A 27123-nucleotide genomic window follows, 5' to 3' on the forward strand; every position below is an offset into this window, starting at 1 on the left:
TGGAAAACTTGTTCAGGTCAGAAAACCAGATACAGTGAACTGGAAATGATTTTGCGGTCACATTTGCTCCCTTAAAAAGTAAAGTTAACTTAGAAGAAGGGTGTTCTTTTCCCATAGAGGGGAAATGGTGGAAGAATATGAACATCTTTCCCACTTTGCCATACATACTTGTGGTCATTTGATGAGATGGAGCGTGCACATCCATCTCACAGTTGTGCTTAGCTTTAGCAAGAGCACAGGCCTGAGGAGCTGGCAGCCCAGATGCACTCGTGCCTCATGCAAGTCACTTTCCTGTTCCAGGTCTCAAATTCCCTCTTTATTTAAGGGTCTAATTAGTTTTGCTATTATGCATGATAGGAAGAAAAAAACATTTTGTACTTCTCTATATTTCTCACTTTGTGATTAAAAGTAGCTAGTGGCTGGCTAAAAGCATATAGATTTTAGGTAGATTTGTGGTTTGATTTCAGAATCGCCCAACACTTCATGTTTTAAAAGTCAGCTCCAATTTTCATTTCTGAGAATAAGCTTAATAGAAGTCAAGTGCAAAAATACTATTGAACAGTGTATTGGGTGTGCATCATATATTACATAGATGGTACCTGCTGTTGTAAGTCTACTTTTTGGAAGCCAAAGGTTCACACTCTTCAGAGGCTAAGCCTTGATCTTGAGCCGTGTCACGCCATTGTTTTTGTACAAAACTCCCCATTAATTGAAAGGGCAAACTCCTGAATTTACTCTTTTTGGCAGTGCTAGTTGGTGGAACAAAATACTGCATGGGAGCGTTTCTGAGGCTTGCTGTTTGTTCTGAGTGAGATAACGTGGAAGTACTCTACTGTGCAGAGCACTTTGCAGCAGCTGTGATCTGGCAGTGCACACTCTCTTCCGTCCCCAGCAGGCTGTGTCAGTAAGTATGCTCCCTGGAATGGTTAAGAAGAATAAAGCTGACAGACTCCAGTTATTTGGAACCCTGCAACGTCCAGTTCTGGAAGTGAGTCAAGAAGCACCAAAGAATTTTGTTAGGAGTTGGCTTAAGTTTTTGCTACTTCATGTTACTGCTCCCATGTTTAATTCCTCACAGCTGTAAGAAACCATTAAATATGGAGGTAGCAGAAACACTAATACCATCAGCACAGAGGCAAATGTTACCACTCAAAACAAAAGCAATTGCAAGGCACACAGGAGCAGATGGGGTTCACAGGCTATTTTGCTTTTAAAATGAAAAGAAATAGAAGGTTCTTAGTCTGAAAGTTACATAAAAGCAAGCTTAGCTATAAGGAGAGAAGCTGCCTCTTATTTCATTCCTCCTGAATTCAAGGGAAGAGGGGATTTTACATTTCTCTACAGAAACAGATTTACATCACAGATCCTGTATGCTTCATCAAAGTCTTTGCTTAACAGAAACAGTATATACAGTCCTCTGCTTAGTCAGCTGGAGTGAAAAAAGGGCAAGTGCTGTGAGGGTTTCCAACAAGGAATTTTTCAAGCTGGTATTGCTGCTTGGCCAAAGCAGAAAAAATAATGGAAGAGAAGTAATAGAAGAACGTCTGAATAAATCTCAAGAGGTTCACACATTATGGGACAAGACAACATATATACAAAAGATTTCCATAGGAACAGTTGGACTGTTGCAGTTCCTGTAATTATGGAAAAGCAAATCGTCTTTGAAAACTCCCCCAGGACCCTGCTTGACATCTAAATGACTAGGAAGATGGACAGGAGGAGGGAAGGGATTTTGCTAGCAGACTGCTTCAAAGTTCCAGATCTTCTAGTGGTGTAGGGTTTATCCAGATCTAATCAAAGTTCTGAATGCATTTGAAACTTATTATCAGTGTCAGTAACTGAATTTAAACAGAGAGCTTAAAAAGGGGCCAGGGGAACCCTTTACCTGAAACCTTCACCTCTGCCTGCAGAGGCCCTACAAAGTTTTGTGTTCCTGATGCGTGCAGGTGCCAAACAACTCAGGATAAATTGTTTGTGAATCAATGTGTAGGTGCTTAGCCGAACTCAGACTTGGAGATCATAGTCAGGAAAATGAAACAAGGGAATCCAAAAAGATGTGGAGCCTGACCAGAAGGAGTCGGATGGAGAAAACTAGAAGCTAATCACCATGCAGGTGAACATGTGTGATGGAAAAGGAGTTCTATGCTGATTTTTCAATTCTTAGAAAGAGATACACCCGGGGGAGGGGGGTGAGAAATTTACAGTAATACAAAAAAAATTTTTTTTAAAAGGTCCATTTAACACCAGTACTGAAAAAGAAAAATAGTTACAAAATGGGGGATTGTTACATTTGCAAAACTGTTAGGACAGAGCACCACGAAGTGTCTAATGAAAGTCTCAGTTAGAAAAAAAGGGGTGTGAGAAGATTCTGTGGGGAAAAATTTAGGAGTGTGAGAAACTATCATCCCTTTTACTTTCTCTTTGGATCTATGTAGGTGAGTGAGTAGTAATTAAGGTTCTGCTATTCAATGGGTACTGATGAAAATTTTAGAATTGAATCATCACTTACAAAGTAACAGCTAACTGAACAAACTGCTTGGTTTCAGAAGAAAACAATGTCTAGGATAGTTAGCCAAAATTAGTCAGATTTAAACATCAGAGGTTTGTAAATTAAGCACAGTGTCTAAGTAGCTGAGTTAGGTTATGCTGAGCATCTAATAAACAGATTGAATTTTATTGCTGCTAAACATGTAACAAATGCCAAGAGGGATTTCTTCCAAATGCCGTCAGAAGTGTATGTTCCAGGTGAAAAAGATGCTAGGAGGCAGCTGATAGCCGCAATCTAGTGGTCCTGTCTCCTGGGACAGAGCTGTAATAGCACATTCTTTCCAAGAACGTAAGGTTGGGCGTTAGACACTTTCTTCAAGATCTGTAATCTCAGAGAATCTTAGTGGCAAAGGCCTTTTGGACTTAATTCAGATTCTTTTCTGAAGAAGAGAATTAAAAAGAGAGCCGTCATTGCCACCAGCTGTTGGCACAGAGGAAAGCTGCAGAGGCAGGGAGGGCACGATCAGCGACCTCAGAGGTCTCTCTGGACCTGGGAAAGGGCAGGCTGTTCTGTGGGTGTATGGCACCGAGCTGGCCACTCCTGCACCCTTCCCTGCCCGGGCCAAGGCTGGGCTGGGGCTAGCAGTCTGCAGCTGAGTGCTCTTGGGACCGTCGTCCTGCTGCCTCCTTTGCAAATGCAAACAGAAATCTCACCCGTTACTGCAAAGGATAACTCTGTAAGAACTGGGTGTTGTTTTCAGCAATAATAGAGCAGGCAAGAGAGTATTGCCAACAGAGCAGGCAGTTACATGTACCACCGGACAGAAGCTATGCCATTAAACTGGTCTCTCAGTTTACTCAGTGCAGTATCTGAAAAACTAATGGAAATGATTTTGCATTGCCTAGTGATACACTTTGTTGTCATGAATGATCTAAGTTTCTGGACAAGAAATGCATTTCACGATGAACTTAGTGCAGCTAATGTGAAATTGAGCCCAAAGAAATGCAAGTTGTTTCAAGCAGGGATCATTTATTTTAGGGATGCAGGAGATCTCTGGGAGAATGGGAGCATGAAGACAGGGTCTTAGTGCTAAGCTTTTTTTGTCACAGATGCTGCCCAAAGAGGTATTTTAAGACCAAAATATCCCTTTGCCACAAATCAGCAAAAGGGTTGTGCAGTGGAGACCAGAGTACTACTGTAGGTCTTGGGCAGCTTCTGGGCCAAGCTTTCACAGGGGGTAGAATTGGTGCTGCTGTAAACTGCCTGTGAAGTTAAATCAGTCCTAAAATGAATACAGGCAGCAGTGTCATGTAATTTGCATTGATTTGCCATCAGAAGATGGACCGTACGCATGCTACATAAGCAGTGCACTGAGAGGAAAGGCGGGAGTGGTGCAGGAGGCTTTTGCTCTCCATCCCACCTACCCCCTCCACCATCTCTGCTCCCCTGGACATAAGTTTACTCCTCTGGGAATAGTCAGAGAGAAAGTAATTTCGCATATTGATACTTTAAGTGGCTTCTCATTAATACTTTCTTATATTTGTTCTTTATTCAACTAACATTTATCTCACTGCTGAGTAAAATTCCTGCTCCTGGAAGCTTATTAGTATTAAGAGCATAGTAACTTCTCTGAGACATTATTGCTATTTCCACACAGTTAAAGTTAACACAAGTTAATATATCGTCTAAGGGATATTTTTTCAAGTAAAAGTGTATGTCCTCTCAGATGGGTTTTGATTGCTTTACATTGGGGAATTTAGCTCTGTAATTTCCCTAATTGCAACAGCTGTATGGCCGAATACCTCTGCATGGTTGTGAAAAATTGGCTAAAATAAGTCTCCATTTCAATGGCAGATAGAGTTTAAAAAACACAATTTTAACTATCCTGTAGCTAAATGCACAACTTTTGTTGACTCTGAAAGTTACATTTAACTTTGTTTTTCTCACTTGCAAATTTTATTTCTCTTACATCACATGATTTGGTGAATTTACTGTTAGTATATTCCCAATACCCAGGAAATCATATCAACCCCTCAGAGGTAAGGAGGAGCCCGAACAAGACAGATGTTCCTGTTATTCCCAAAGTAGCAAATCTTTTACCTCGCTGATTGTTTCAAATACAATTTGCATCCAGATAATAATAAAAAAGCATTTGATTATCCTAATTTAATAAGTGTCAGATTGATTTGGGGTTTTGAGCAGCATTTCAGAAGATGTATTTCACTATCATAATTAGACGATACATGTACCTCTGTCTTTTCTGTCCCACCAGAATCCACAGAGTATGTATCTGGAATAAAATGAAATATCTTAAATTTAATTGATTTGGTTGCTCATGTGCTCAAGACCTTAATTCAACTGGCTCATGTTAGCGTTCTTCAGACTCTGCACTTCTCTCCTGGCACTTTCAGCAACAAACACTTCTGTTTTAATCCATGCGGCTTACCAGAAATTGCAATTGCAACTATGGCTGAACTTTTTTAATTATAACGAAGCAATGATTATATTCTAGTTTCTTTTTTTTTTTTAGAAGAATTCAAAGTAATAATAAGTCCTAAGAAGAGTATTCAAATCACTGGGAAAAATAATACACATCTTTATGTGATGTGTAGAAGAATCAGTAGACAGAGGCAACAGGAAAGTTTGAGTCTGTATGTGCTTGGATACAGCATTTTTTTCAAAAAAAAATTGTTGAAGTAATTACAAGCATGCAATAACTCAGCTCACACATCAAGAGGTGGACTCAGGAGTCTAAAGGATGTTCAGAAAGCAGGAGTGCAAAATCAATGAAAAATCAGCTGCAATTTTCAACAGAGCACTACTAGCAGGAAAGAGTAGTACAGTTCACAGCTGTGCAGAGTGTTTCCATATAAACGCAATATAAAAAGCAATTATATAATATAGAATAGTGTGTGTGTTTTATGTCTATAACACAATTGTTTTAATGTCTTTATCCCTTTCTACTGTAAGTATGCAGAAATACAGTCTAAAACATTTTGATGTATTGTATATATATGGGAGCAGATGTATTTTGAAGGCTGCATTTATGCTGTAAATCAAAAGGCTTTCAGTTTCTGAGGACTGCAGAGTTTAGAAGAAATTCCAGATTTGTCTCTTGTCAATATAAAAAACTTTCACTCCTAGCTTTGCATAACAGTACATTTTTATTACATTCCAAGACAATTAACAGTAAAGTTATTGCTATGTTTTACAACTCAATACACATTAATTATCTCAAAGGATTATTTAAAAAATACTATGAAGCATCTACCTGTGGGGGCAGTGTATGTGAAAACAGGAATAAAACATGCCTGTGTTTGCTAAGCAAAGGCTGAATACTGAGTTCTCTCTCAGCTCTGAATACAGCTCTCCTGCATACTTTTTAACCAAATCTTTTTTACAAAGAAAAAAGATTTTTTTAGAAAGATAACTTGGGTAGAGGAGTCTTGATATCTGACTTTGTAAAAGAGTACCTTTGAGGGAATACCCAAAAAGAAACAGTGTGTTTTCATAGCATTTTGATGTTCTTTACCAGCAACAAAAAAATCCCTTCATAAGTAGACTTGTCTAAAAAGGCACATGTTCCCGAAAGTTTTCTGCTTGGGTGACTACGACTTTGTAGAAATTGAAAGGAGGAGGAAAAAAGGAGTGCTCCAGCTTGTATAAGAAATGAACCTTTGCCCAATCACTTTTTGTCTGTGAATAAGGTAACTTTTTGTGCGTGTGAAATTTGAAAGCAATAAGGTATGCATGTCCTTTCTCTGTATTGGTTCTCAAGAGTCGATCGCGGGGTTTTTTCTGTTAGAGCGGGCCTGAAGTTGTGAGATAAAGCAGCTCAGAAAAAAAAATGTTCTCAAGCAGATGCCTTTAAGAGACAGAAATCATGAATTTCTTGAATTGCAACCACTCTGGGGGTGGCTACAATGACTTTTTGACAGTGACAGTAACTCTGCCTTGTCTTTTCGAGCCCTTCTTTGGCCCATTCACTCTGGAAAGCTGCTTAAGCGCACTTAAGCGCATTAGCATTTGGATGCTCGGGGACCGTATTGACCCTCATTTGGAAAGTTTAAATGAGTGAAAGATGGAGCGATTTGTTAGGGCTTTAGAAACCAGCTTTAGAGAGCGGCAAGTTTTCCGCTTTGGTTTGTTCGGGTGCTTGTTCTAATCTGGTGCGCTGTTTAAAGGCGACCAGACTGATTTGTGACACATGAGCCCAAAGCGCTATTTTTTTGGGCTTGACCCGATTAGCTAATCTGTGCTTTGAATTTCAATAGCCGGCATCGGAGGGAGCGCACTTTGGGAATGGTTCGCTGGTGGATTACCTCACTGGTGTCCACGTACAGACACAGATGGTAAAACGGTAATTACGTGTCCAAACAGACAAAACAGATCCTATGGTACATGGTGGATGCGAAGGAAAAGTTAGTAGGTCTGTGCTTAAAATAAGTGGTACCAAAAGTGCAGCTTCCCTGATGGTCTGGTGTGCCTCTCCTCCTCCCTCCCAGGCAGCATTAGGTTTAACTAGCTACGGCCAGCATCTTCCCTCTCTTCTCCCAAGCCTTTCAAAAAAACACCCTAAAATTCTGCTGAACAGATGAAGTTCTCAAAGGGCAGCCTACATCTGTGTCCGTGTGACCCGTACTGCTTTCTCCAGTGAAAACTGTGTTTTCACAGACACCTATGGCTGCATTGGTGCCATGAGTGTGCCAAGTTTTTTAGGATAAAACCCAGAGTTAGATGTTTGTAATCTATAGACATGGCACTGCTTTGGGGGGGAGGAAACAATCATGAAAAATTTGTCAGGAAAGGACATAATTTATTCAATAAGATAGGGAATCGACGCCTGTTCAGTTCACAGACTTGAAGAAAAAAATCAGATTTGTATTTTATTTTTACTGAATCACACTCAAGTTATCCTTTAAAAATGAAATTGCTTAGCTTGTTGCTTTTTGTTTGTACTATGGCAACACACGGGGGCCTTTATCAAGGGTCATTTTTTAATGTCTTTCTATGAAATGGGAGCAAAAAGTCCATTGACAGGTTGTTTCCATTCTAGCACTGATAACCTCAGTTGAGATCTAAAATATTTGGAAGCAGATGGATTTTTGTTTAAATACATGTTTGGCATGTATTTCTTCCTTCAGAAGAAATTCAGAATGGGGAACTGAGAAGTAAGCTGTAGTTTCATGGCACTGTGTCTGATAGATACTGCACTTCTAATAATGAATCCCCACAGAAGTACTTCTATTTGTGAGAGAAAGAAGCATGTAGTAGGATGTGAAATTCTATTACCCTATTATCACAGAACCTATTTATTTTATAAGTGAATATTATGCAAAATGAAAATCTGTTGTCTGGCCATTATGAAAAGGAATGGAACAGGCAGAGCAGGGAAGGCACCTCTTTGCCTCTTCTTGACTGAGTCAGATTCTTTAGCACGCTTTTGTTAAGAACCTCTAGCAAAATAAGCTTTTATTCAGAAGGATAGTCTTTGCCAATATCCTTATCCAGGGCTGTGCATAGATCCTATCAGCAGCTTGTGCCTCAGCTGTAGCGAAGGATCCTGAACTGCCTCCCAGGTGTGGGTGCACATCTTGGCCATTTTCTCTCTGCCTTTGAGTAATGCCAAGGTTTTCTTAATTCCCCTTTCTGTCTTCTGTCTTGTGGTTTCCAGCAACCCAGGCAGATGGGCTGGGGTAGCGTTACACACCATCCAGTAGCTTTGCCCAAGCTGGATAACTGCAGAGCACTTTGTGAATCCTGCCTACCCCACAGTTAAGATGTCGTCTATTTCTGCATTTCAAAGCACTTAACATACTTAAAGTTTCACTAAAAGTATAGGTTCAGTGAATCTGAAGTATGTTTTTAAGTTAAATATATGCCTAACTCCTTGGCTAAAAGCTCCAGATTTTCACCTGTTACAATGCAACGGAGCAAGCCCTTTAAACAACCTATTCTGTATTACTCTCTAGGTCAGCTTTGATTGCCATTGAGACTAGGCCCCAACCGGGCAAATGGCAAATGAATCGCGGCCTGACACTTCCTCAGAAATTCATACCTCCGTGCCTGATAAAGTGTTGATTTATAATATGTTTTAGACACCCAGTCCTCAAAATATCTAGAGACGTGATGTTGTCTCTTACTTAAAAGGATGATGCATGGGGAATTTGCTATCCAGAGTAAACTGTGAAACTTATTGTCAGATTGTGTAAGTGTTGCTCAGACTTTTAAATTATACTTGGAACATTAATTTACAAGGCAGAAGTTTTTGCAAACAAGAGTTAACCTGCAGAACTGTAGTGCCAATGTGTAGTTATCAGCTTTTAAGAAAGCGGTACAGAAACCGGTAGGGCTGTGGAGTCATTAGCTGTAGGAAGTGGCTTTTGAGGATGTTTACAAGTAATGTGTGATACAGTGTCAGACCTGTGAAAGAACCTGTGTACATGGTAGTAAGTTAAATGAATATTTGCTTTATCTGATTGATATTTTCTTAATATTGCCTGTTTCTCTCCAAACGGTAATTCAGTTTATTGTTTTAAATCCATTATGAGTGGAAGTGACTTAAATTAGCAATGCTTTGTAATTTGACCTACAGCAAATCATATTTTCAGGTGGCCACTGAAGATACGTAGATTGATAAAGTTCAATTAAATGTGGCCTTATGTTTCATATAAACTAGTTTCCGTTTCTCCCTTTGTGTTTTTTATTAGACACTATGTGCAAAGGCTACAATGCAGACTATCCGGGCAGCTGACACAAATGAAGTAGTCAAGCTAATATTTCGTGAATCTGATAATGACCGAAAGGTAAACAACTTAATGCCCTCTGTACCTCCTGTGTAAATAAAAATGTTGTTGAATGTTCACTTTCTTTTCTACAAAGCATGAATATAGTTGTTTCAAACTGATAATTTAAAGGGAGGGGAGGGATATAGATTGTCACACCTAATGCTCAGTTAATTGGATCTTTTTAAGTGATTGCCAGTCAACCAAATGGGCAAGCTGACAAGGAGCTTTAGACGCGTAGAAATGTCGTGTTGTTTTAAAGGGTTGCATGTCTCTGAAAGGGTCACTTCCAACAGCTGTGTATTAGGTAGCTGAGTCCAAGAGCTTTGCTGACCTTTCTCCTCTATTTTTTTTAGGTTATGCTACAATTAGAAAAGAAGCTCTTTGACTATTTTAATCAAGATGTATTTAGAGATAACAATGGCACTGCGGTAAGTTCATTGCTAAACACTTTTGAAGGAATAAGTTGGAAACTCACATACAAATTGCATTTCTATACCAGCCCTTTATCCTTATCCGCCCTCCTGTCTACAGAATGAGAAGAGATAATTCGTCTAACGCAATAACTGCTCCAAATTTCCTCCTCACTTAGCCAGTTATTTTGTGTACAGCTTCTTACCTTTCGCATGTGTTTATCTTCTTTTTCATAGAAAAAATTGTAAATTAAATATACGTGACGATTCACTCTTCTCTGTCCTCTGGTCTGCATTTCTTCAAGCATCCTGTTTCTTTACTAGCTCTTCATTGTGCACTATAGTAACTTAGGAAAAGCCCTTCATGCAAAGGTGCTCTGAAAATATCTGGGTCTTCTGAGTGTACAAAGAATAATAGAAACAGATGAATAAATAGAATAGAAAGCACAAACCCTGCAGCAGACTGGCACTGTTTGGGCAATCATATAGGGCTTCCTAAGAGGAGAAAACAGATAGGGAACACTAACGTTCTGATTTGTAATGAGGACTATGATTTTTCTGTGGAGAATGGCTTTATATCTTCTTTAAGGTGATTTTATTTCAAAACGTAGCCACTTCATTTTGGAAAATCTCTATATCACTGCTTACAGCCTTCTCAATTTCATTTAAGGTTCCTAGGAGTTACGTATCTAAAGGAAAAACATTAAGCATCCAAAAAAACCCCCCCAAACAGTTACACACAGATAAAAATCAGGAATGTGCATATTGCATGGAGGAGCCTTATTGTGGATGTCATGGGCCAGACCCTCTGCTTGTGGAAATTGGCCCAATTTCACTGACATCAGAAGAGCTACGCTAGCTTGTGTCAGATCTTGACCTGCCTATGTGTGCATAAACTAACGGCATTCGTATGTTGAATATTCTGAGCTATATAAATAGGGTAGGCTACACTAGACAAAGAAAACCTTCAGAAAACTGTGTGTGTTCTGCAGAAACTGTGTGCGTCGAAGTCGTTTGTGCAGGCTGACAAGCTAGCCAAGCTTCCCCTTCTTTCTTCAGTCCCTTCCTGAGGGTGACTGAATTTTACCTTCCTTCCTCATACCCTTTTATTTTAAAAGAAGACAAGGGATTCATCTTCTGTGTCTCAGCTTTTTTGAGAACCCCTTTGTGTTTGGCCTAGTCCTCACCTCTAGGTTTTGCTGCACTCTGTACCAATTACGCAGTGTGCCTGCTCACACAGTGTATTGCTACTTTTTGCGTAGGGATGGGATGTACACAGGATCCATGACTCTCCCCTCTCTCTCTTCTTCTCTCCTACCTACGGCTTATTCTCTTGCTGTTCATAGAGAACCAGGCTGTTTGGAGGGCTGTCTGCAAGGATCCAGGGCAAGGAGGACAGCTGAAGCCCTATTACCCTGTTTTTAAGTTGACTTACACCTAGGAGGTTAATTCCATGTGAGAATCTGAGATCTCACTCATTTCTTGAGGTCAGAAGAGTTTGATGAGTCAGACTCATGAGGAAAGTGAAGATCTGTTTCTCCTTTCAGCATCTGTTGACGCCCATCCTGTTTGTTGGGACCGCTGTCCCTTCTCACAGCACGTCTTTCATGTGTGGCGTGTATGCTCACCATGAGAAATATCTGTGTAGGCAACATATCTTAAAAACACAGTTACTGTGAGATAAGCTGGTTTGAGGGTTTGGGGTTTTTTTTAAATTTACAGGGTGAATGCATCCTTGGGAAATATATAACGTTTCTTTCACTGATGTTTCGCAGTTTTGGGGACATTTAATTCAAAGTAATAACACTAATCCCAATTCCTGTTTCCATACTAATCCCATTCTTGTCCCAGATTTTCCTCTACATGTATTATCATAATAATTTTTTTAGCTCTTTTTAAAACAACTCAATTGTTTGTCATTTTTATTTTTTCCCAGTACATTTCTGAAGCTGAGCAAAGCTATTCTTGTTGCTGCCGTTTACCACATCCTAGTGGTATTTCGGATGACTGCTGGTTGACTTTACATACATGGACATGGTGTGTGAAGGCATAGGCAGAATCCCACTTAAGCACATTCCATTTCAAAATCAGCAGTCATTTCATTCATGCATCAAGAAGCGGGAAATCTTCCAGATCAAACATGGAAGGAAAAGATAAACGATATAATGAGCCATTGGAGATAATCTAATCTTCATGGTCTAGTTAAACACGCAGCACCATGATCACTAAAAACAAACTACCTATCTAAAAGGATAAATGTCTCTGTGCCGAATTCAACCCAAAAAATCCATCGCATCCTTCATCAACCGCCGGTCTTGTACCAGCCTGACAGAAATTTAATTCAAGCTGGCTCCTGAAAATAATTATTGTATTTTAAGAGTAGTAATCATTGGTCGGGACATGATTGAATGTGTCCATGCCTATTGACTTTTTCTATGATTTATAGCTTTGTTTAGTCGATATTCCCATCGAAATTGTATAATTAATTATAAGTGGGGCTGTCAGGTCTGCAGGATGGAGTGCCCTGATGAGTATTTGGGAAGATTAAATTTTCCTTAGCTGTACCAATGCAAGGCTTGGGAATTTTCACAGCACTATGGCTGTTGGATAAAGATGTTTTCTGTGTGTTTAGCAACTGCTTTAGCTCAAAATCCATTGATTTTTCTGAGTGTATTTTTTTTTATCAGTGTGGTGTCTCTTCAGTAACATTGGAATGTGTACAGATGTGACAAGACCTGACAAATATTTATTATCAACAGGCCACTTTATCATTGTCCATACACAGTTATTCCTTCTTTTTTACATTGTAATCAACAGAAAAAATCTTAAGATATATTTATAAAAGTGAGTATTTTTATGAAAAATCTGATATAGATACAAATTATCTGTTCAACAGAAATTCAGTTTGAAATGCATACAGTAATCTGTCCGGTCTAATTTTTCCAAACTAATCTGTAGCTTATCCAGACTTATCTGTAGCTTATTCCAAAGTTAGCTTAGCAACTACCTATATTTGTTACCTCAAAGTGCAATGACAATTCTGTATCATTTTATTTCAGAAAGGAACACCCAGATTTATCCAGCTGTGTAGTGATAGAAAAAAGAGAAAACCTATTTGAAAATAGCTGTAGCAATAATGCAAAACTGCCTTAATATTTAATTCATATGTTCTGAATTGTACATCAAAGTTATAGTACATCAGATGGACCAGGGTGTAACTCCCGTAACTACAACAGAACTACCATGTCTAGGTGCTACGGGGAAGGGTGTTACAGTGTGGCAATGAGAAAAGTGGGACAATAGGAAGTACAACATGTAGAGTTTCACCTTAGTGTCAGACAGATTCCAGTTTAAGTTGTTGCTTTTGAATTAGAAAAAGCTTAACACCTCTGTCCTTGATGGTAGGATATAGCCAAGCAGTGCTGTACAGCACCGTTGTGTCCTCGTGCTCCAGAGACTTGCCCATGAACGGTGGGCAAAGAACAAATGAGGCTTCTCTAATCTGAACTGGCTGCTTGCACCCTTCAAGAGGCGGCAGTCCCCAGCTGGGAACTGCGAACATATCCCAGCCACCCCTCTTTCGTGTTCCTGCTCCTCACCCACCCAAAGAGCATGAGGAGTCCCCGCACAAGGGCGGACTCGGGGAATGCCCAGGCCTTCTGCGTAGGCTTCCTGAGTGGGTCTGCAGCGGTGTCCACTCTTCCTGACCTTACACTAACTTACCAGTACGTTACTGACAGAAAAATCGGTCGTAGCTTTGGATTTGCCAGCTCTCAAGGGATAAAAATTAGCATGCTGGTGCTTTCAGGAGAGTAGCAGTGTGCAGGGAGTTCTTGAATAAATCTACACTTTTACCTTTTTTTTTTCAAATTCCTTAATCATTTATGATAAATCAGGCTATAAGTGGGTTTTTTCAAAATATCTTGTGTTTGGGAGTTCCCTGTTAATGTCAAAACAATCAGAAGAAAAGTAAGCCAGGGATAATTATTTAACGAAAAAATTCTAATAATGTTACTAATTTGTACAAAAGAACCACAAGCTAAATGCTATTTCTTCAGTAGTCAGTAAAATAAATATATAGTAAGAATGTAAAAACTTCTAATGATTATAGAGGAATGATTTAATTGCTGGGAATCATTTTATAATCTTTAACCACAATTAGAAATGAGAAATGGTGCATATATTCCTACCTTTCATATGAACCATATTGAAGAATCAATCCAGATAGAAACTAATGTACTGTCCTTAAGATTTTGACCACAACTGTGTAATAAAAGTAATCAGTGAATTAATTGTCTTAAGAGTTGAACCTGATGTTATTCATACTAAAATCATAATCTCTTTTGTCAGTTGATGTTCGTGGAAACTGGTGACTAATTATGTAGCTGTGCTTACACTGGTCGTCCCTGCTTCCTGCTGTCCTCTGCTGCCCTTGGGCAGCACCGGCCCCGCTCTCGCAGAGTTGCATACCTTGGCAGTCCTTGATCTCGGCTGCTTCCCTGGCCTCTGCTGCTTGGAGGTAAAAGAGGTTAGACCGAGGGTGCCAGCTGCACAGTAGCTCCTGGATAATCAGATAGTTCAGAGGACACTGCTGTTGTTACCAGCATTAATTCCAAAACAGGTTCAAGATAGTGATGCAGAGAAGTCCAATGATGTCCAGCCTAGATATTCATGAAATGGAAGTGGTTCCATTTCTTACTTTAATTGTTATTATATTGGAAGAGCTTCACGTTGCTATCAGTGGTCCTTTAGCAGTCCTCCTGCTGCAAAGAACAAACAGTAAACTTCTACAGAGAGCACATTCTTACTCAATTTCTATGTTTTGAACAGTGAAATCAGCCTTCGAGGGTAGATTCCCTTTATTCTGTGTGTCTGTTTAGCTTCAACTGACATGGTATGAGAAGAAAATTATAATGTGCTGTAAAAATGGATTGAGTTATAAAGGTCTTGTTCTCCCTATGCCAAGTAATGATTTAAAGTGATCAGTTATCATGCTAATTAACTTAGAGGTGTTATTACAAACAGTTCAGGCAAACATACTTTTAAATTATGAGTAATTTATTTGTGATTTTTTTAATATTCCCAGGAAATCCTGAAATGATATGCAAATTGAGAAGAAAGGTTTAGTCCATGAGGGACCTTTATTAAGCTTTTTGTGAGAATATGTGTGCTCATGAAGGTTAAGGATCTGGCATCACTGAAAATGTATTAATCAACAGACAAGATATAGCACAATGCACTCTTCCCAATGGCCTTGGCTCTGACCCTTTTAAAGATAATGGGAATACTGTCCACTAAGAACTAGATTAGGACGATCAAGTGCATTTCATCAGGGTTTGACTTGAACCGTGATCCCAGAGGTGAAAAGGCAGAGGTTTATCCACTGAGCCAACCAGCCCCTGTCCAGATGAAATCTTGAATATGATGTATAAGGGCAAATTAGGATAGAGGAAGGAAATTGATTGCTTAGGACCATTGTTACCTAGGACTGGTCATAAGGAAATCCTATGCATCCTGAAACTGCCTCTTTTATTTAAGGTGGTCATCTGAGATGCCTGATTTTCATAAAGTACTAGTAGGAAAATGGCTTCGTGCTCTATTCCTTTACTCAAAAACAGTATTCCCATGCTTGGAATTGCATTTACTTAAGGTAGTGGTTAGTTGATATGCCATTGGATAAATTGCAAAATGAGTAATGACAGAGATAGGAAATATTATCAATAAATTGTTCTCACTAGCAAACATAAATGTAAAGCCAGATTGCAAGCAGAAGTCAATCCAGATGTGCTGGGTTAGCTATTTATTGCCAGCTTCATGTTCCAAATAAATGAATTATTCCAGTGTAGAATTTGCCCATATCACAAAGTTACAAATATTATTTCATGACCTTTTGTCCCCCTGTCCTGTTCTACACAGCTATTGTAAGTCCTAAGCTAATTCAGGTGTACTGTGCTATATTTATTTTTTTAGACATTGGTCGTTGTTTAAGTATAGTCTAAAGAGGAGGTCCAACATCTATATTTGCACTCTGTAATCCAGCCTGTAGTCAGTATGATCTGCTAACATGCTTTGGCCTAGGGGCACCCTTTTTAACCTTTGTGACAGGCAAGAGGATATCCAGAGAGGCAGTTTGCACCTGTATTCCAGTCCTCAAGAGTTTATGGGTGTCACCATCATCCTTTACAGTTAATATTTGTGCATATACAAAAGCACCCTACCTAGGCTTCCACATCTTGCCTATGAAGTCTATGGCAATCCAAATAAAGATAGAAAGGTGCTTAGTTTTTTTTTCACCAACTCTCTGCAGTAGCCCAATCCTCTTGCATTCTCCAGGTACCCCTCATAACCTCACAGATGGATGCCTGCATGCACATAGGTGTGCACACATGCATATAGACTAGCAAATAGTAAGTTTAACATGAAACGTAATACTTAAGGACACTTTCATACAAAAAGTACAATTTGAGATGAGTGTGGGGTACTCAGTTGCAAGGATGCAGAGACATGGGTTCTGGTCCCTGGTCTTAGGACTGTTTGTGTATTTTACATTACATAGGTGTTGAAAGAAAAACAGCATAGGAAGCAAAGGCTGGAATCCAGATCTCCTCTGATCCTAAGAGTGGCTTCCAGCATCTCTCACTGCCCTGCTGCTTGTGGGCGTCTGTGTGCCCAAGCCCAGGCTTGGCAGGAGGTGCGCCCTGCCTTGCCTTCCCTTCCCAGGCACCCCCCCTGCAGGTGCCTGGCAGTTCTAGAGAAGTAGGGGTATGAATTTGAATCCCCTCTGGGAAAGAAACACCTCAAATTTTAGGTGTCTGGAAGTTTTAGATGACCTTCCAAGATGCCCGACTGTGTGTGGGGGAGACAAGGTAGATGACCAGAGCTCCCCAAATGCCCCCCCCCCCCGAGGGGGGGGCCTGGCATTCAGGTGCCTCTGGGGTCCTGCCCATTCCTCAAAGAACTCATGTCAGACAGGCCTGCCTCATAGGCCTTGCTCAGGAGAAATTTCAACCCACAGTGGGAGTTTTGCCCAAGTAAGAAACATGGATCATAGTCTTTCTTCAAGAAAGTTCCATTTTTTAATCACTCTACAAGTAATACTAAAACTGTATTCTACATATTTTTATGCTTTTGTCAAATTGCAGCTCACAGACTGACAATTTGACAGGACAATGCATGCTGGTTTTAACTCCCTAGTGGTACAAATTCATGTTATGTTTCACAGTAACAGACATGCAAAGTTTAATGAAATAATCCACTGAATCTGTCACATTTGCAAGCAGGATATCCCTAATTAAAATCTTTTGTTTTTAAAGTTAGCATCCACTCAGTCGTTCTTGCCGTTTTGAATGGGCTATATTACAAGCTGTTGTGCAGTTTATGAATTAATTACAATAATGTTAAAGTGTCTATTCCTGTAAAGTTTTGAAAAAGGCAATTTGCATGAATGCAGTTTTGCAGAGTCAAATTTTTTAAATCAAGGCAAGCACAAGAATCCCAGGAGAGTGAGTGACAAAATCCACTTTTTACCATTAGAAAACAGGAAGCATGCATTCAGACTCTGACCAGCTGGTAAAGTCACAGAGAACTGGCACTCGCCAAGAGGTCCTCGTTGCTTTCACATTGTATTGATGTACTAAAGAGCAAATAACAGTCATTGGAGAAATCAGGTTGGAGTATAGGATGATGGGAGCTGTAGTCTCTGTGTTTGAAAGCTGTGAGCAGTCATGCTGCATTTCAGATGCTTCGGGCTCTTCGTCAGGCGCTGGGAAGCAGGAGGGATGGGACACAATTTGCTTCTGCAGAGCAGCGTTTCGGCAAGGAGCCCTTGGGATGTGAAAGGCGCTTTTGTTGTAAGCAGAATGTTAATGCGGGTAACTGCTGCTGCATGAGTGAGAGTCTATACTTAGCCTGATTCAGTGCTTTTAACTTCTAAACTAACTAGGTTATTCTTTACATTACTTAAGTTTAGTCTCTTTATTGAGAACTAATTACCCAAGTAGTACAACAGGATTCTGATTTATTTTTTTTCCAAGTAACAAAAATATCCCAGGATAAGATCTGGATTCTCTGCTGCATGTTGCAGATCAGAGGGGTGACTGAGCCCTGGGGAGCTGCCAGCAGGGTGTTTAACTTCGAGCTTATCCATACTAGTAGTTTCAGCCTGAAGTCCACGGACTTGGATTGAAAGGATCCACACAGGGCAATTAGGAAAACCAAGATTATATGCAAAATCCGAGCATGTGAAATGTCTAAAAGGGCTACAATCTCCACTGGAAAAATGTAAGGAAAGTTAATAATAACTGGAAAAGTTCAAAAGCACTGTTTTATCCAAATCAGTGTTTAATCAGTGTTTAAGTGTGTCTATTACAGGACCAACAGACATCATAAAGCACTAAGCATCTTTCAGAATGAGAAATACTGCAGCACATGAACTCTGAGAAGTGTTTGTGTTAGACCCTGATGCTAGCTGAAAGCCCTGAGTCTCGAGCACGTTCCTCTGCAGCGTGCTGGGCGCTTACCCTGCCCTACTCATCAACTGAATACGTCACCGCTTTGGAAAGTCAGTACCGCTTTATTGCGTCTGGTATCACGGTGCTATTTCTCCACTGGGAAAGGTCCTGTGCCTTGTGGTCCTCAGTACTCGGGCTGTGCAGCTGCAGCCATCTCCAACCCTACCTGGGCCCTGCAGCGCAAACCCGGCTCAGGGGGTATGAGGAGGTTGAGAAATGTGGGAATGTGAGAATGGAGACAGAAAAGGGAGCTCTAAGGAGACAGAGCCAATAGTAATTTCCAGTAATTACTCTAGTGATCAATAGACATCAAGGGAAAGTGTGGATCTTTCTAGACATTTTAAGCAATTTAAATATTTCCGTAACAGAAATACTATTTTTAAATGCATTTTCCAGAGCAGTTTTCTGAAAAAGTTGGAATACTTACTAGAAAATGTTCATGTCCTTTAAACCATTGGAATGTCTCCTGAGAGAGAGAGGCATATTGTCAAAACAAGAACAAAACAAAATTTTCCTGGGGGAGCTTCCACTGAAATCAAAGATTTTCTGAATTAGTAGAGGCACAGAGACCCTTCAGTGCTGACAGTCTTATACTGCCTGTGCCTAACTCTTCTAATGCTAAGAAGAGTGTATTTGGTGCAGTTTCTCTGTGTGCCATATATCCACATTTATGTAGGAGTTTATGATTTGACAACACTGCCATTCAGGATGTATAGACAAATTCTCTGAAATCTGCAGAAATGTAATAATATAGAAAAGCAGTGTAAGTGGTGCATTTATATTCAATAATTTTGGCTTTTTTCTGTGAAACATGATTTTAAAGAATGGTTTTATGAGAGAAAGAAAATTAAGATTCAAAATATATAGTAATGGATCATTTTACAAAGTCTTAGCTAGAGAAAACAGTAGCTTTAAAATAAGGCCAGAGCAGAGTTGTGTATGACATTTTCATGGATAAGTGGGAGGAATCAGCATTTCCACAGACCTTTATTTGAAGTCAGTAGACTGCTGAATCAGTTTCTAAATATTTTTCTTTGACTGGAAAGCTGGACAAAATTACTGTATTTCCAAAGTCTCTTGAAAAAAATCGTGTGCTATACAAGACTGGCAAAGGGGGTTACAGTGACCAGTGTCCACATATTTTAATTCTCTAAGGTCATTTCTGTATGCTCATCTCCTCTTTTTGGTCTGAAACTTCATTTCCCTTTCACAGCTGTGAATTCTCTGGTGGGCCCTGCAGATGGATTTGATAAATGCTGCTAATATCACCTTCTGATCTACCAATGCTCTGACTTTGGTCTGTAGGTCTTGATGAGTAATTGCCGTTGTTCTACTCCAATGACTGAATTAAGTTGCCCTGTTTTAAAGGGTTCATACGTGTGTGAGTTTAGCCAAGGTGGCCCGTTGCAGCATACCAATGGACATTGACCTTTTAAGAGTGCCTCATCACTTTAAAGTGAAGCAAGCAAAATTACCTTGATTTCTACAACTGACTAAACTCTGTTATAATCCTTTGATTACTGTCAAGCTACACAATATCGAAATTTAGTATTCCAGATAATTGTTACCTTTGGCCAATGCATACACTGCTTAACCACATACGACCCCATGCACTATAGGGACAGTGAACTGCAGCCCATACTCCAGCCCTGGGGCGAGGGAGCTCACTGGAGTCCCCATTGGAAGGACTGCACGGTGCCGAGACCATCCGTCCAGCCCTACTCAATTTTTTCTTACTGAGTGGCGTACATGTTCTGCAGACAGTGCCTGTGCGGGACTGCATGCCCTGGTATCGTGCATTGCCTTTTCCTTCACCCTTGTACGTAAATGCACTTGTACGTTATAGCACTGACAAGAAAAAAGGAGGAAAAAACAAAACTCTCTTCAGCAGCTTTTACAGGCGACACAGTTGCTTGGAGAAACAACAGTTTTGATAATTCCCTTAGGAGGTGATGGGCACTGCAGCTGGTACAGGCAACAGCCCTAAATGCTTCTAATTCTATGCAAATTAAATAGGGAATATCCTTTACTGCAAATGCAGTCATTCTTTAATTCTGTGCAGAGAACTTCATTGAGATCAAGCCAATTCCCCTTCAGGTCAATAGGAGCTTGAGTACACAAACTAATTGAAGCATTTGGCTCATGAAGTCTGCTAAACGGAAATACATAACTTCAGACTGCAAAATCCTATCAATAAATTTAACCTGTTTTTAAAAATCATTCTGCCCTATGAGTTTTTTCTCACAGTCACAGGCCAGTGGATGCATGCGGCATGCCTTCTTACACATACTGCATGGCTGTATTCCCCGAGGCATATTATCTCTGTGTCTCATGGGGTATTAGCTAACTATCAATATATTACTCATATGTATGGATGGTATTTTCATTTGGAAGATGTTAATCAAACATTCATGTTGGGCTGGTCACTGGACATTGTAGAGCAAATATCTTGACATAGTATCAGCAACTTAATGGTTACAGCATATAAAACGTAGGCCCCGCATCATCCTTGCTATCATTTAGATATAAATACATTGGTGAAATTGAGTTGGGGAAGAAAAGTCTTCTGAACTGCCTATAACATATAGTTCTGGAATTAACTTCTAGCCACAGCATTTTAAAATCTCTGTGTAATTGCTCAAATTACCCCAGCACGTCATGTAACACCTTAAAGATTTGGTTCTTAAGGATGATCTTATAATGCGTTAATTAAATAGAACAATATATTGATTTTTAGGCTTTGAACTTAATTTCTTTGTCATTTTTAAGGCATTTAGAGTGACAGACATACTCATGTTTACTGTTACAGCATTGGCATTATTCACAATGCTGTTTAGTGTACAATATGGAAATAAGTGAGCAGTTTGTGCTGAAAATTGCCATGAATAGAGTATGTTCCGGGTGGTTTTTTTAAATACAATGTTATATGCTTTAAAAATAAAGACATTACCATGTGAGATTCTGACTGCTCCTCAGTATCATCTGGCCTATATTAATTTTCATTCATTTTCTGTAGTGCCAAGGAGCTCCAGACTCCCATGTACCTGTCATAAAGCAAATACAATTAAATGATGCCCGTGTCAGGTCCCGTTCTTTCTTTTACTAAGTTGCGTTGAGGGAAAGTGACATTTATAACTGTTTGTGACAAGACCTAGTAAATGCCTTGGTTTTTCACCAGTAATCTTGCATTTTGAGATTACAGGCTTAAATGAGAACCCAAGTGCTTTTAATACCAAAAAAAGTAGTAGTTAAACAAGCTTTTCTACTGAAAAATTAATGGGAGTTTTCTCAAAATGCACAGTTCAAGTTTTCATCATTCCTCCCCCTCATCTTCCCCACTGTCTGCAGTGCTACCAGGTAAATAAAGAAAAGCTGTTAGGTGCATTTACAGCATGCAGTCCTGAACACATGAATAACTTGTCGTTGCCCATCATAAGAATGAGCAGATGTCTGTTTGCGTAGTTCGTGGACACATTTGAACAGAAGGTTACAGATACTGTAACATAGTCACTTAATATCTAGGAAAAAATAAATAATTTGTTAAATAATTATTTAAAATATAGCACAAAATAGAAGTTTGTGCAAATAGTCCAGTGAAAATATTTAACTGCTTTACATGTGAGGATGAATTGTCTACAACGAGCATTCCCTAAATATTTCTTCTAGGCACCTAGTTGGGCTTTGGCATCCAGCTGGGTCATCGTGAGTTTTTGGCTTTGTCATTTCAGGTTAAAGATGTTCCTCTACCTGGGGAAACTTGGGGAACTGATAGAGAGTACAGCACACAATACAGTCTTGTTCTTATTATCTGTCCTCTCTGTCACCAGTGTCAGCAGCTCATCTGCATAGCACAGACACAACTAAACAAGCAACTGCAGCAAATAAACACATCAGAAACTTCTTTGGATAATAATGCACGTCTGAATGCTTAATCCTCTAAACCCTGCCCTTCATTTAGTTTGCAAATATCATCATAGCAAGAACAATCTGAATGTATACAATTTTGAAAGTGTGAATTGGTTTGAGAGGACAATGCATCTATTTAACATCACCAGCCCTTGGAATGCCCATGAGTAATTTATACCATTGTGTTCTATGGAGCATTGTTCTTTTATTCAGTCCTTGCAGTTTTCACACTTCAGAAATAGCCCTCTTTCTCCTGATGCTTCCACTTTCCTGCTCTGATCTGTTTACTTGGCAACAGTAGGAAAAATGTATTTGCACTGTATTAATAGACATATATTTCAAAGAAAAGCTTTAACTGGGGATGGTAGATTTTTTTCCTATGCTAGATTCACGTTGGGCAGATAACATCTTTAAGGTGGAGACACGTGGAGCAGGAAAGGGATGGTAACATTTGTTTTCATAGCCAGTTTGCATGTATGTATTGTGGCTACCCATCTATCTATACATACTTAAATATAGGATCACAGTCTGGAAACGCGCATGATAAACCATTTTTTCCTGAGGTATGTTGAGACTGCTTCAGTAAGAATAGTGGCTGAACCATCCCAACATTTTTAGGATTGAGCATATTATTAGATACATACCATAAGTTTCCACACAGATGTTTATAAATATTTATCCAAACATCTTGGATACTCGGGCTTTTGATCAGATGTTAAAACATATACAAATTATCTGCAGTTATTTCTATTGCAAAATCTTTTCCAGTGTACCATCACAGTTTAGTGTCAGATGCCCTAAAATAGGAAAAGCTGCCCATTCTTTGGCATCCTCATATAAAAGTACGTACATATAGCAACACGGCAACTAGAAACTGAAGAAAGCCGGGTGGGCCTTAGAGAGGTAGCTAATCAGCAGTGCAGGTGGTTCAGGTAGCTGCTTTTCACACAGATAATTAATGTGTACAAGTAGCTGCTAATTGCACATTTCAGGAATGATTTATGAGGTGGCAGAGGGGAAAGAGGGACACAATCTAATTTCTTTGGGAACCTCTGCCATTCATACAATGGTATCAGCACAGCTGTGAGATGGGACATGATTAATGAACAGTGGGCAAACACGCCGCCATCGTACGGGGTACTGTTTGGATGACACGCTTGTCAAAATAGAAAGTGGCACTTAGAGCGACAGCCAGTAACGGTGCAGATGATGAGCTTTTTGTCTTTTAACTCGCTAATTCGCTCGGACGTCAGGCTTAACACCAGCCATGGTTCTGAAATAAGGTCGTTTATGCCCATCAGAACAATTATTGGGTTAATGTGGACGATTATCATTGACTTGTTATGAGCGGGTTTGTGTTTATGAACAAAAGACTACAGATATTTATTTTCTCTGTAGAGGTCCGGGGGAAAACAAATTTGGCAAGGACTAATATTTACACAGGACATTAAATCTAGACTTATGAAGATGTCTGTTAAATATCTGCTTCTAGTACTGTATCTTGGCTGCCGCCTGGGAACACATTTTGCCTATTGTCACGTATCCCTCTTTCTGCTATCTGAAATGCACCGCCCAAAATAGGTGTACAAAAACACTGCTTGTCTTTGCTTAGGAAGAGTGATGTGCACATCCTTGTGTTTATTGTACCTTCTTATCTGAGCTAAAGATAATATAAAGTAATATGATACTTTTTCTGGCATTTTTGTGGGCTGATTAGCATATCAGTTTGCTGTACTTTTTTCATGCTAGTCTGGTTTGTCTTTGAAAAGATTGCTAATAAAATTTGAAAAAAATTAGCCATCTTGAAATAGTAAGTGTACATATAGGTCACTCCTGTAAAGAGCCAGTGTTACTTGAGATGAAAAGGAACATTTTGAACACTTTTCTCAGTGAACTGTTTATGTATCAAAATAGTACTGAGTGTTTTGCACTGTTTTAAAAACTATTATATGAGGGATATACCTCAAGCTGTGTAATTAAAGTCTCTGTTTATTTCCTTTTATATAATGTAGTATTTTTAGATTGCTTCAGTTCAACATTAAAGAGTGAATACATTTATTTCTATCTTTTATAGCTTTTAGAATTTGACAGAGAGCTGTCAGTCTTTAAAGACAGATTGTATGAACTGGACATCTCATTTCCTCCCAGGTAAGATTCATATATAATCCATTTATTTAACTAGCTAGCTAAAACATAGTTGTTACTAGCACTGTAGGTAAAATGTGAGTGTTCCCACACATACTGTAGAAATAATGATCTTCATTCCTTTCATAAATGTTTAGTCTTCCCACATCCCCTCCATCACTACATAAACAGTGACAGTGCAGTCCGCATGCCGATAGTGCTCTGTAGCTCATCGTTTGGATTCAGCTGATCCTGTCTTTTATAGCTGCTCCTAAAAGAGACCTGACGTGACTGTGTGCTAAGAGATGTGTAGCTACTTTTAAGCACTGGCTCTAGATCACCTGTTAAAATACTTCATTGCAACCATAAAGGCAGTCTTGGCCTCAAGCTGTTGAAAACTGACTAGCGATGGCACTCACTAGGAATAGACTCGAAGTGGGGGTGCAGAGCCTAATGCCATTGCTCAAGGGGGGATCCAAGAGGAGTATCAGGAAAGAGGACAGGAACTTAGATTCTGCTTTTTCAGTTTCAGTAAACGTGTTATGTAACTGCTAAGACTGTTAGAATAATTTGGCTTTTTTAATATACATGCATGATTTTAATCAACTATATCCCTTAGGTGAATTTTAGCCGTGAATAGACAAGTATTGCTATCATACAAAACCAAGATTTTTGCAAATGGCAGTCCTGTTCAGGAGAAATCTATGGAAAATTTGGTACAGTTTTAAACATGTATGGCCCCTTTGCAAGAATGAAGAAGTGAAATCTCACAGTTGCTTTTAAGGGAAAGAAATACTGCATTCGCAAAGAAAATTAAAGTTCAAGAAATCATAGATAAAAACATACTTTTTATATACTTTTTTTAATTGATTCAATATTCTTAAATATTGCTATTTTGTCCTTTATGGACAGATAGAAAAGTATGATGTTTTGGCATACACTAAGAAAAAATTTGGAAAGCCTGCCTTTTTGTTATCATAATCTCATTATTTTTCACCAGCCAGCTGCGATACTGATTATATTGATCCCTTGGGACAATGGAAGTATGCATGGAGAGGTTACCGCTGCTCTAAATTGTTCTTATTGATTGAGTATGATAACAGAAGACCAGCAGTGTGTACATCTCTGAGTGTATTTCATTAGTTGTGTACCTGGTCAGGGTAAAAGGAGGTGAGGGGAAATAGATATGATTTTTTTACCAGAAATACTCTTCTACTTGATTTCACCAACATTAGTGCTTTCAGCCAGAACGAGGTTTGGCAAAAATATGTTGTTGCATGAATCATTTGCAGACTCTTCAAACCTTTCTGTCAATACAGTTTGGTGTCATTCTGCTCTCTAGCAAAGATCAGAAATTTGATGTGAGTAGTCTTTGTATCGAAGTTGTACTTTTGATCTGTCTGTGAAAAGATGTGAACATCTGGCCAAGGTCTAAACCCTTGAAAAATTTCTTTTCACAAATATGTCCAAATCTCAGTAGAGATTTCTGTTATTATTTTAGCGGTTAAGTTTCTTGCAAATTACAGCTAGACTGGATACAATCCAGGATTTTCCTTGCAGCTACCAAGGGCCATGCCCTGTGAGGTTGTGGGCAAGTAATAAATGAGCCTTCCTCTCCTTTTCATCCTGTTGGAGCAAGTAGCGGTGGGAAACCTCCATGAATGAAATACAGATGGAACAAAAGCCGGAACTGAAACTCTACAGGAGCCACCTGGTAGCTATGCAGGGAAGGGCATAGCTAGGACTCAGAAGGGTGAAGCCTCAGGCCAATGCTGGGTCTCCAGGCAAGGAGACCAAGACTTGCAGAAGCAGCCAGAAGAGGAAAGCTCTAGTAAGTTAGCTGATGAGAGACTAGGACAATGAGACAGGGCTGCAGAGGCGGGAGGACTGGGCAAGGATGATCTGGAGTACTGGGGGAGAAGTGAAAACGGTAGAAAGAGCGAGATGGCCACAGGACACTGCCCGTGGGACGTGACAGTGAGTTGGTCTTGCCCTTCCCAGGTGAAAACGGGTAGCTGGGAAAAAGATTTTCTGTGTCCCTTCTTAGCACTGGTCCACAGAGAGAGTGATAGTAGACTGCTGCTGTCAGATGTCAGATGCTGGAGTACCTAGGAATCCCTGTCAGGCCAAGGTAACGCCACTTCTCCTTGAGGTACGGCCAGAATGGAGCTTGAAAGTGGCGTAATGTAAGACTGTATAAAGAGATAAAGAAGCCTTGGGGGGAAATGGAAGAAGTTTGCCAAAAGAATTAGAAGTTAAACTGGGAGTAAATAGGAGGGCTTGTGAGAGCTGTGACTGAGAACTGCTGACGTTGCTATAAAACCGGCAGCGAGCTTTGGGGGGGTGGAGGACCATATGAACAGGAGCAAGAGGAGGTAAATTAAATATTAGTCAACTGCATTTGTGCTCTCTGCTGCCTCAGTATCTGAATACTTTGACACAGAGCATTAACATCCAAATGATGTATTTCGATACCATTAACATTTTAAGCTATTGTATCTACTGTATGAGTCTATTATTGTCTAGAACAAAAATATTAAATAAAGTGCTACACCGGAAATGAACCCCTGGTAAAAAAATGCAAGACCAGGTGAAAATGTTCCATCCCAGAAATCCCTGTGGATGAAACACAGATTTTGACTTTGTCTAATTGATGTAATGAGTGAAATAAAAGAAATACCCTGTAATATGAGCTAAGTATCATCTCCTCTCCCCTCCCCTGCCCACATGCTTGCAGACTTGGCTAGGAAACCACAGGAGCAGCTCTCTGAGGCCATAGCGCTGTCATCAAGGAGGACAGTCACCAACTTCCGATGGCAACTTATCCGCTGCCAGCTCCTTCTTTCTCAATTTTATTACTTGTTTTTGTTCCCTTGCAAAACCGAAGCCAAATCCAG

At 39.7% G+C, this 27123-nt stretch overlaps 1 protein-coding gene across 1 annotated transcript in view; it reads left to right on the forward strand.

Annotated features, from left to right (window-relative positions):
* The window catches only part of INPP5A (inositol polyphosphate-5-phosphatase A), a 202002-nt gene that overhangs the window by 150811 nt on the left and 24068 nt on the right, over positions 1 to 27123 (forward strand). The window contains exons 9-11 of the mRNA XM_019471752.1: positions 9199 to 9294; positions 9630 to 9704; positions 24177 to 24250. Coding sequence (XP_019327297.1) covers positions 9199 to 9294; positions 9630 to 9704; positions 24177 to 24250 — 245 coding nt within the window. The remainder of the gene's footprint in view (positions 1 to 9198; positions 9295 to 9629; positions 9705 to 24176; positions 24251 to 27123) is intronic.

Source organism: Aptenodytes forsteri, unplaced genomic scaffold, assembly GCF_000699145.1.
Source record: "Aptenodytes forsteri isolate BGI_AS27 unplaced genomic scaffold, ASM69914v1 Scaffold15, whole genome shotgun sequence".
Lineage (NCBI taxonomy): Eukaryota > Metazoa > Chordata > Aves > Sphenisciformes > Spheniscidae > Aptenodytes > Aptenodytes forsteri.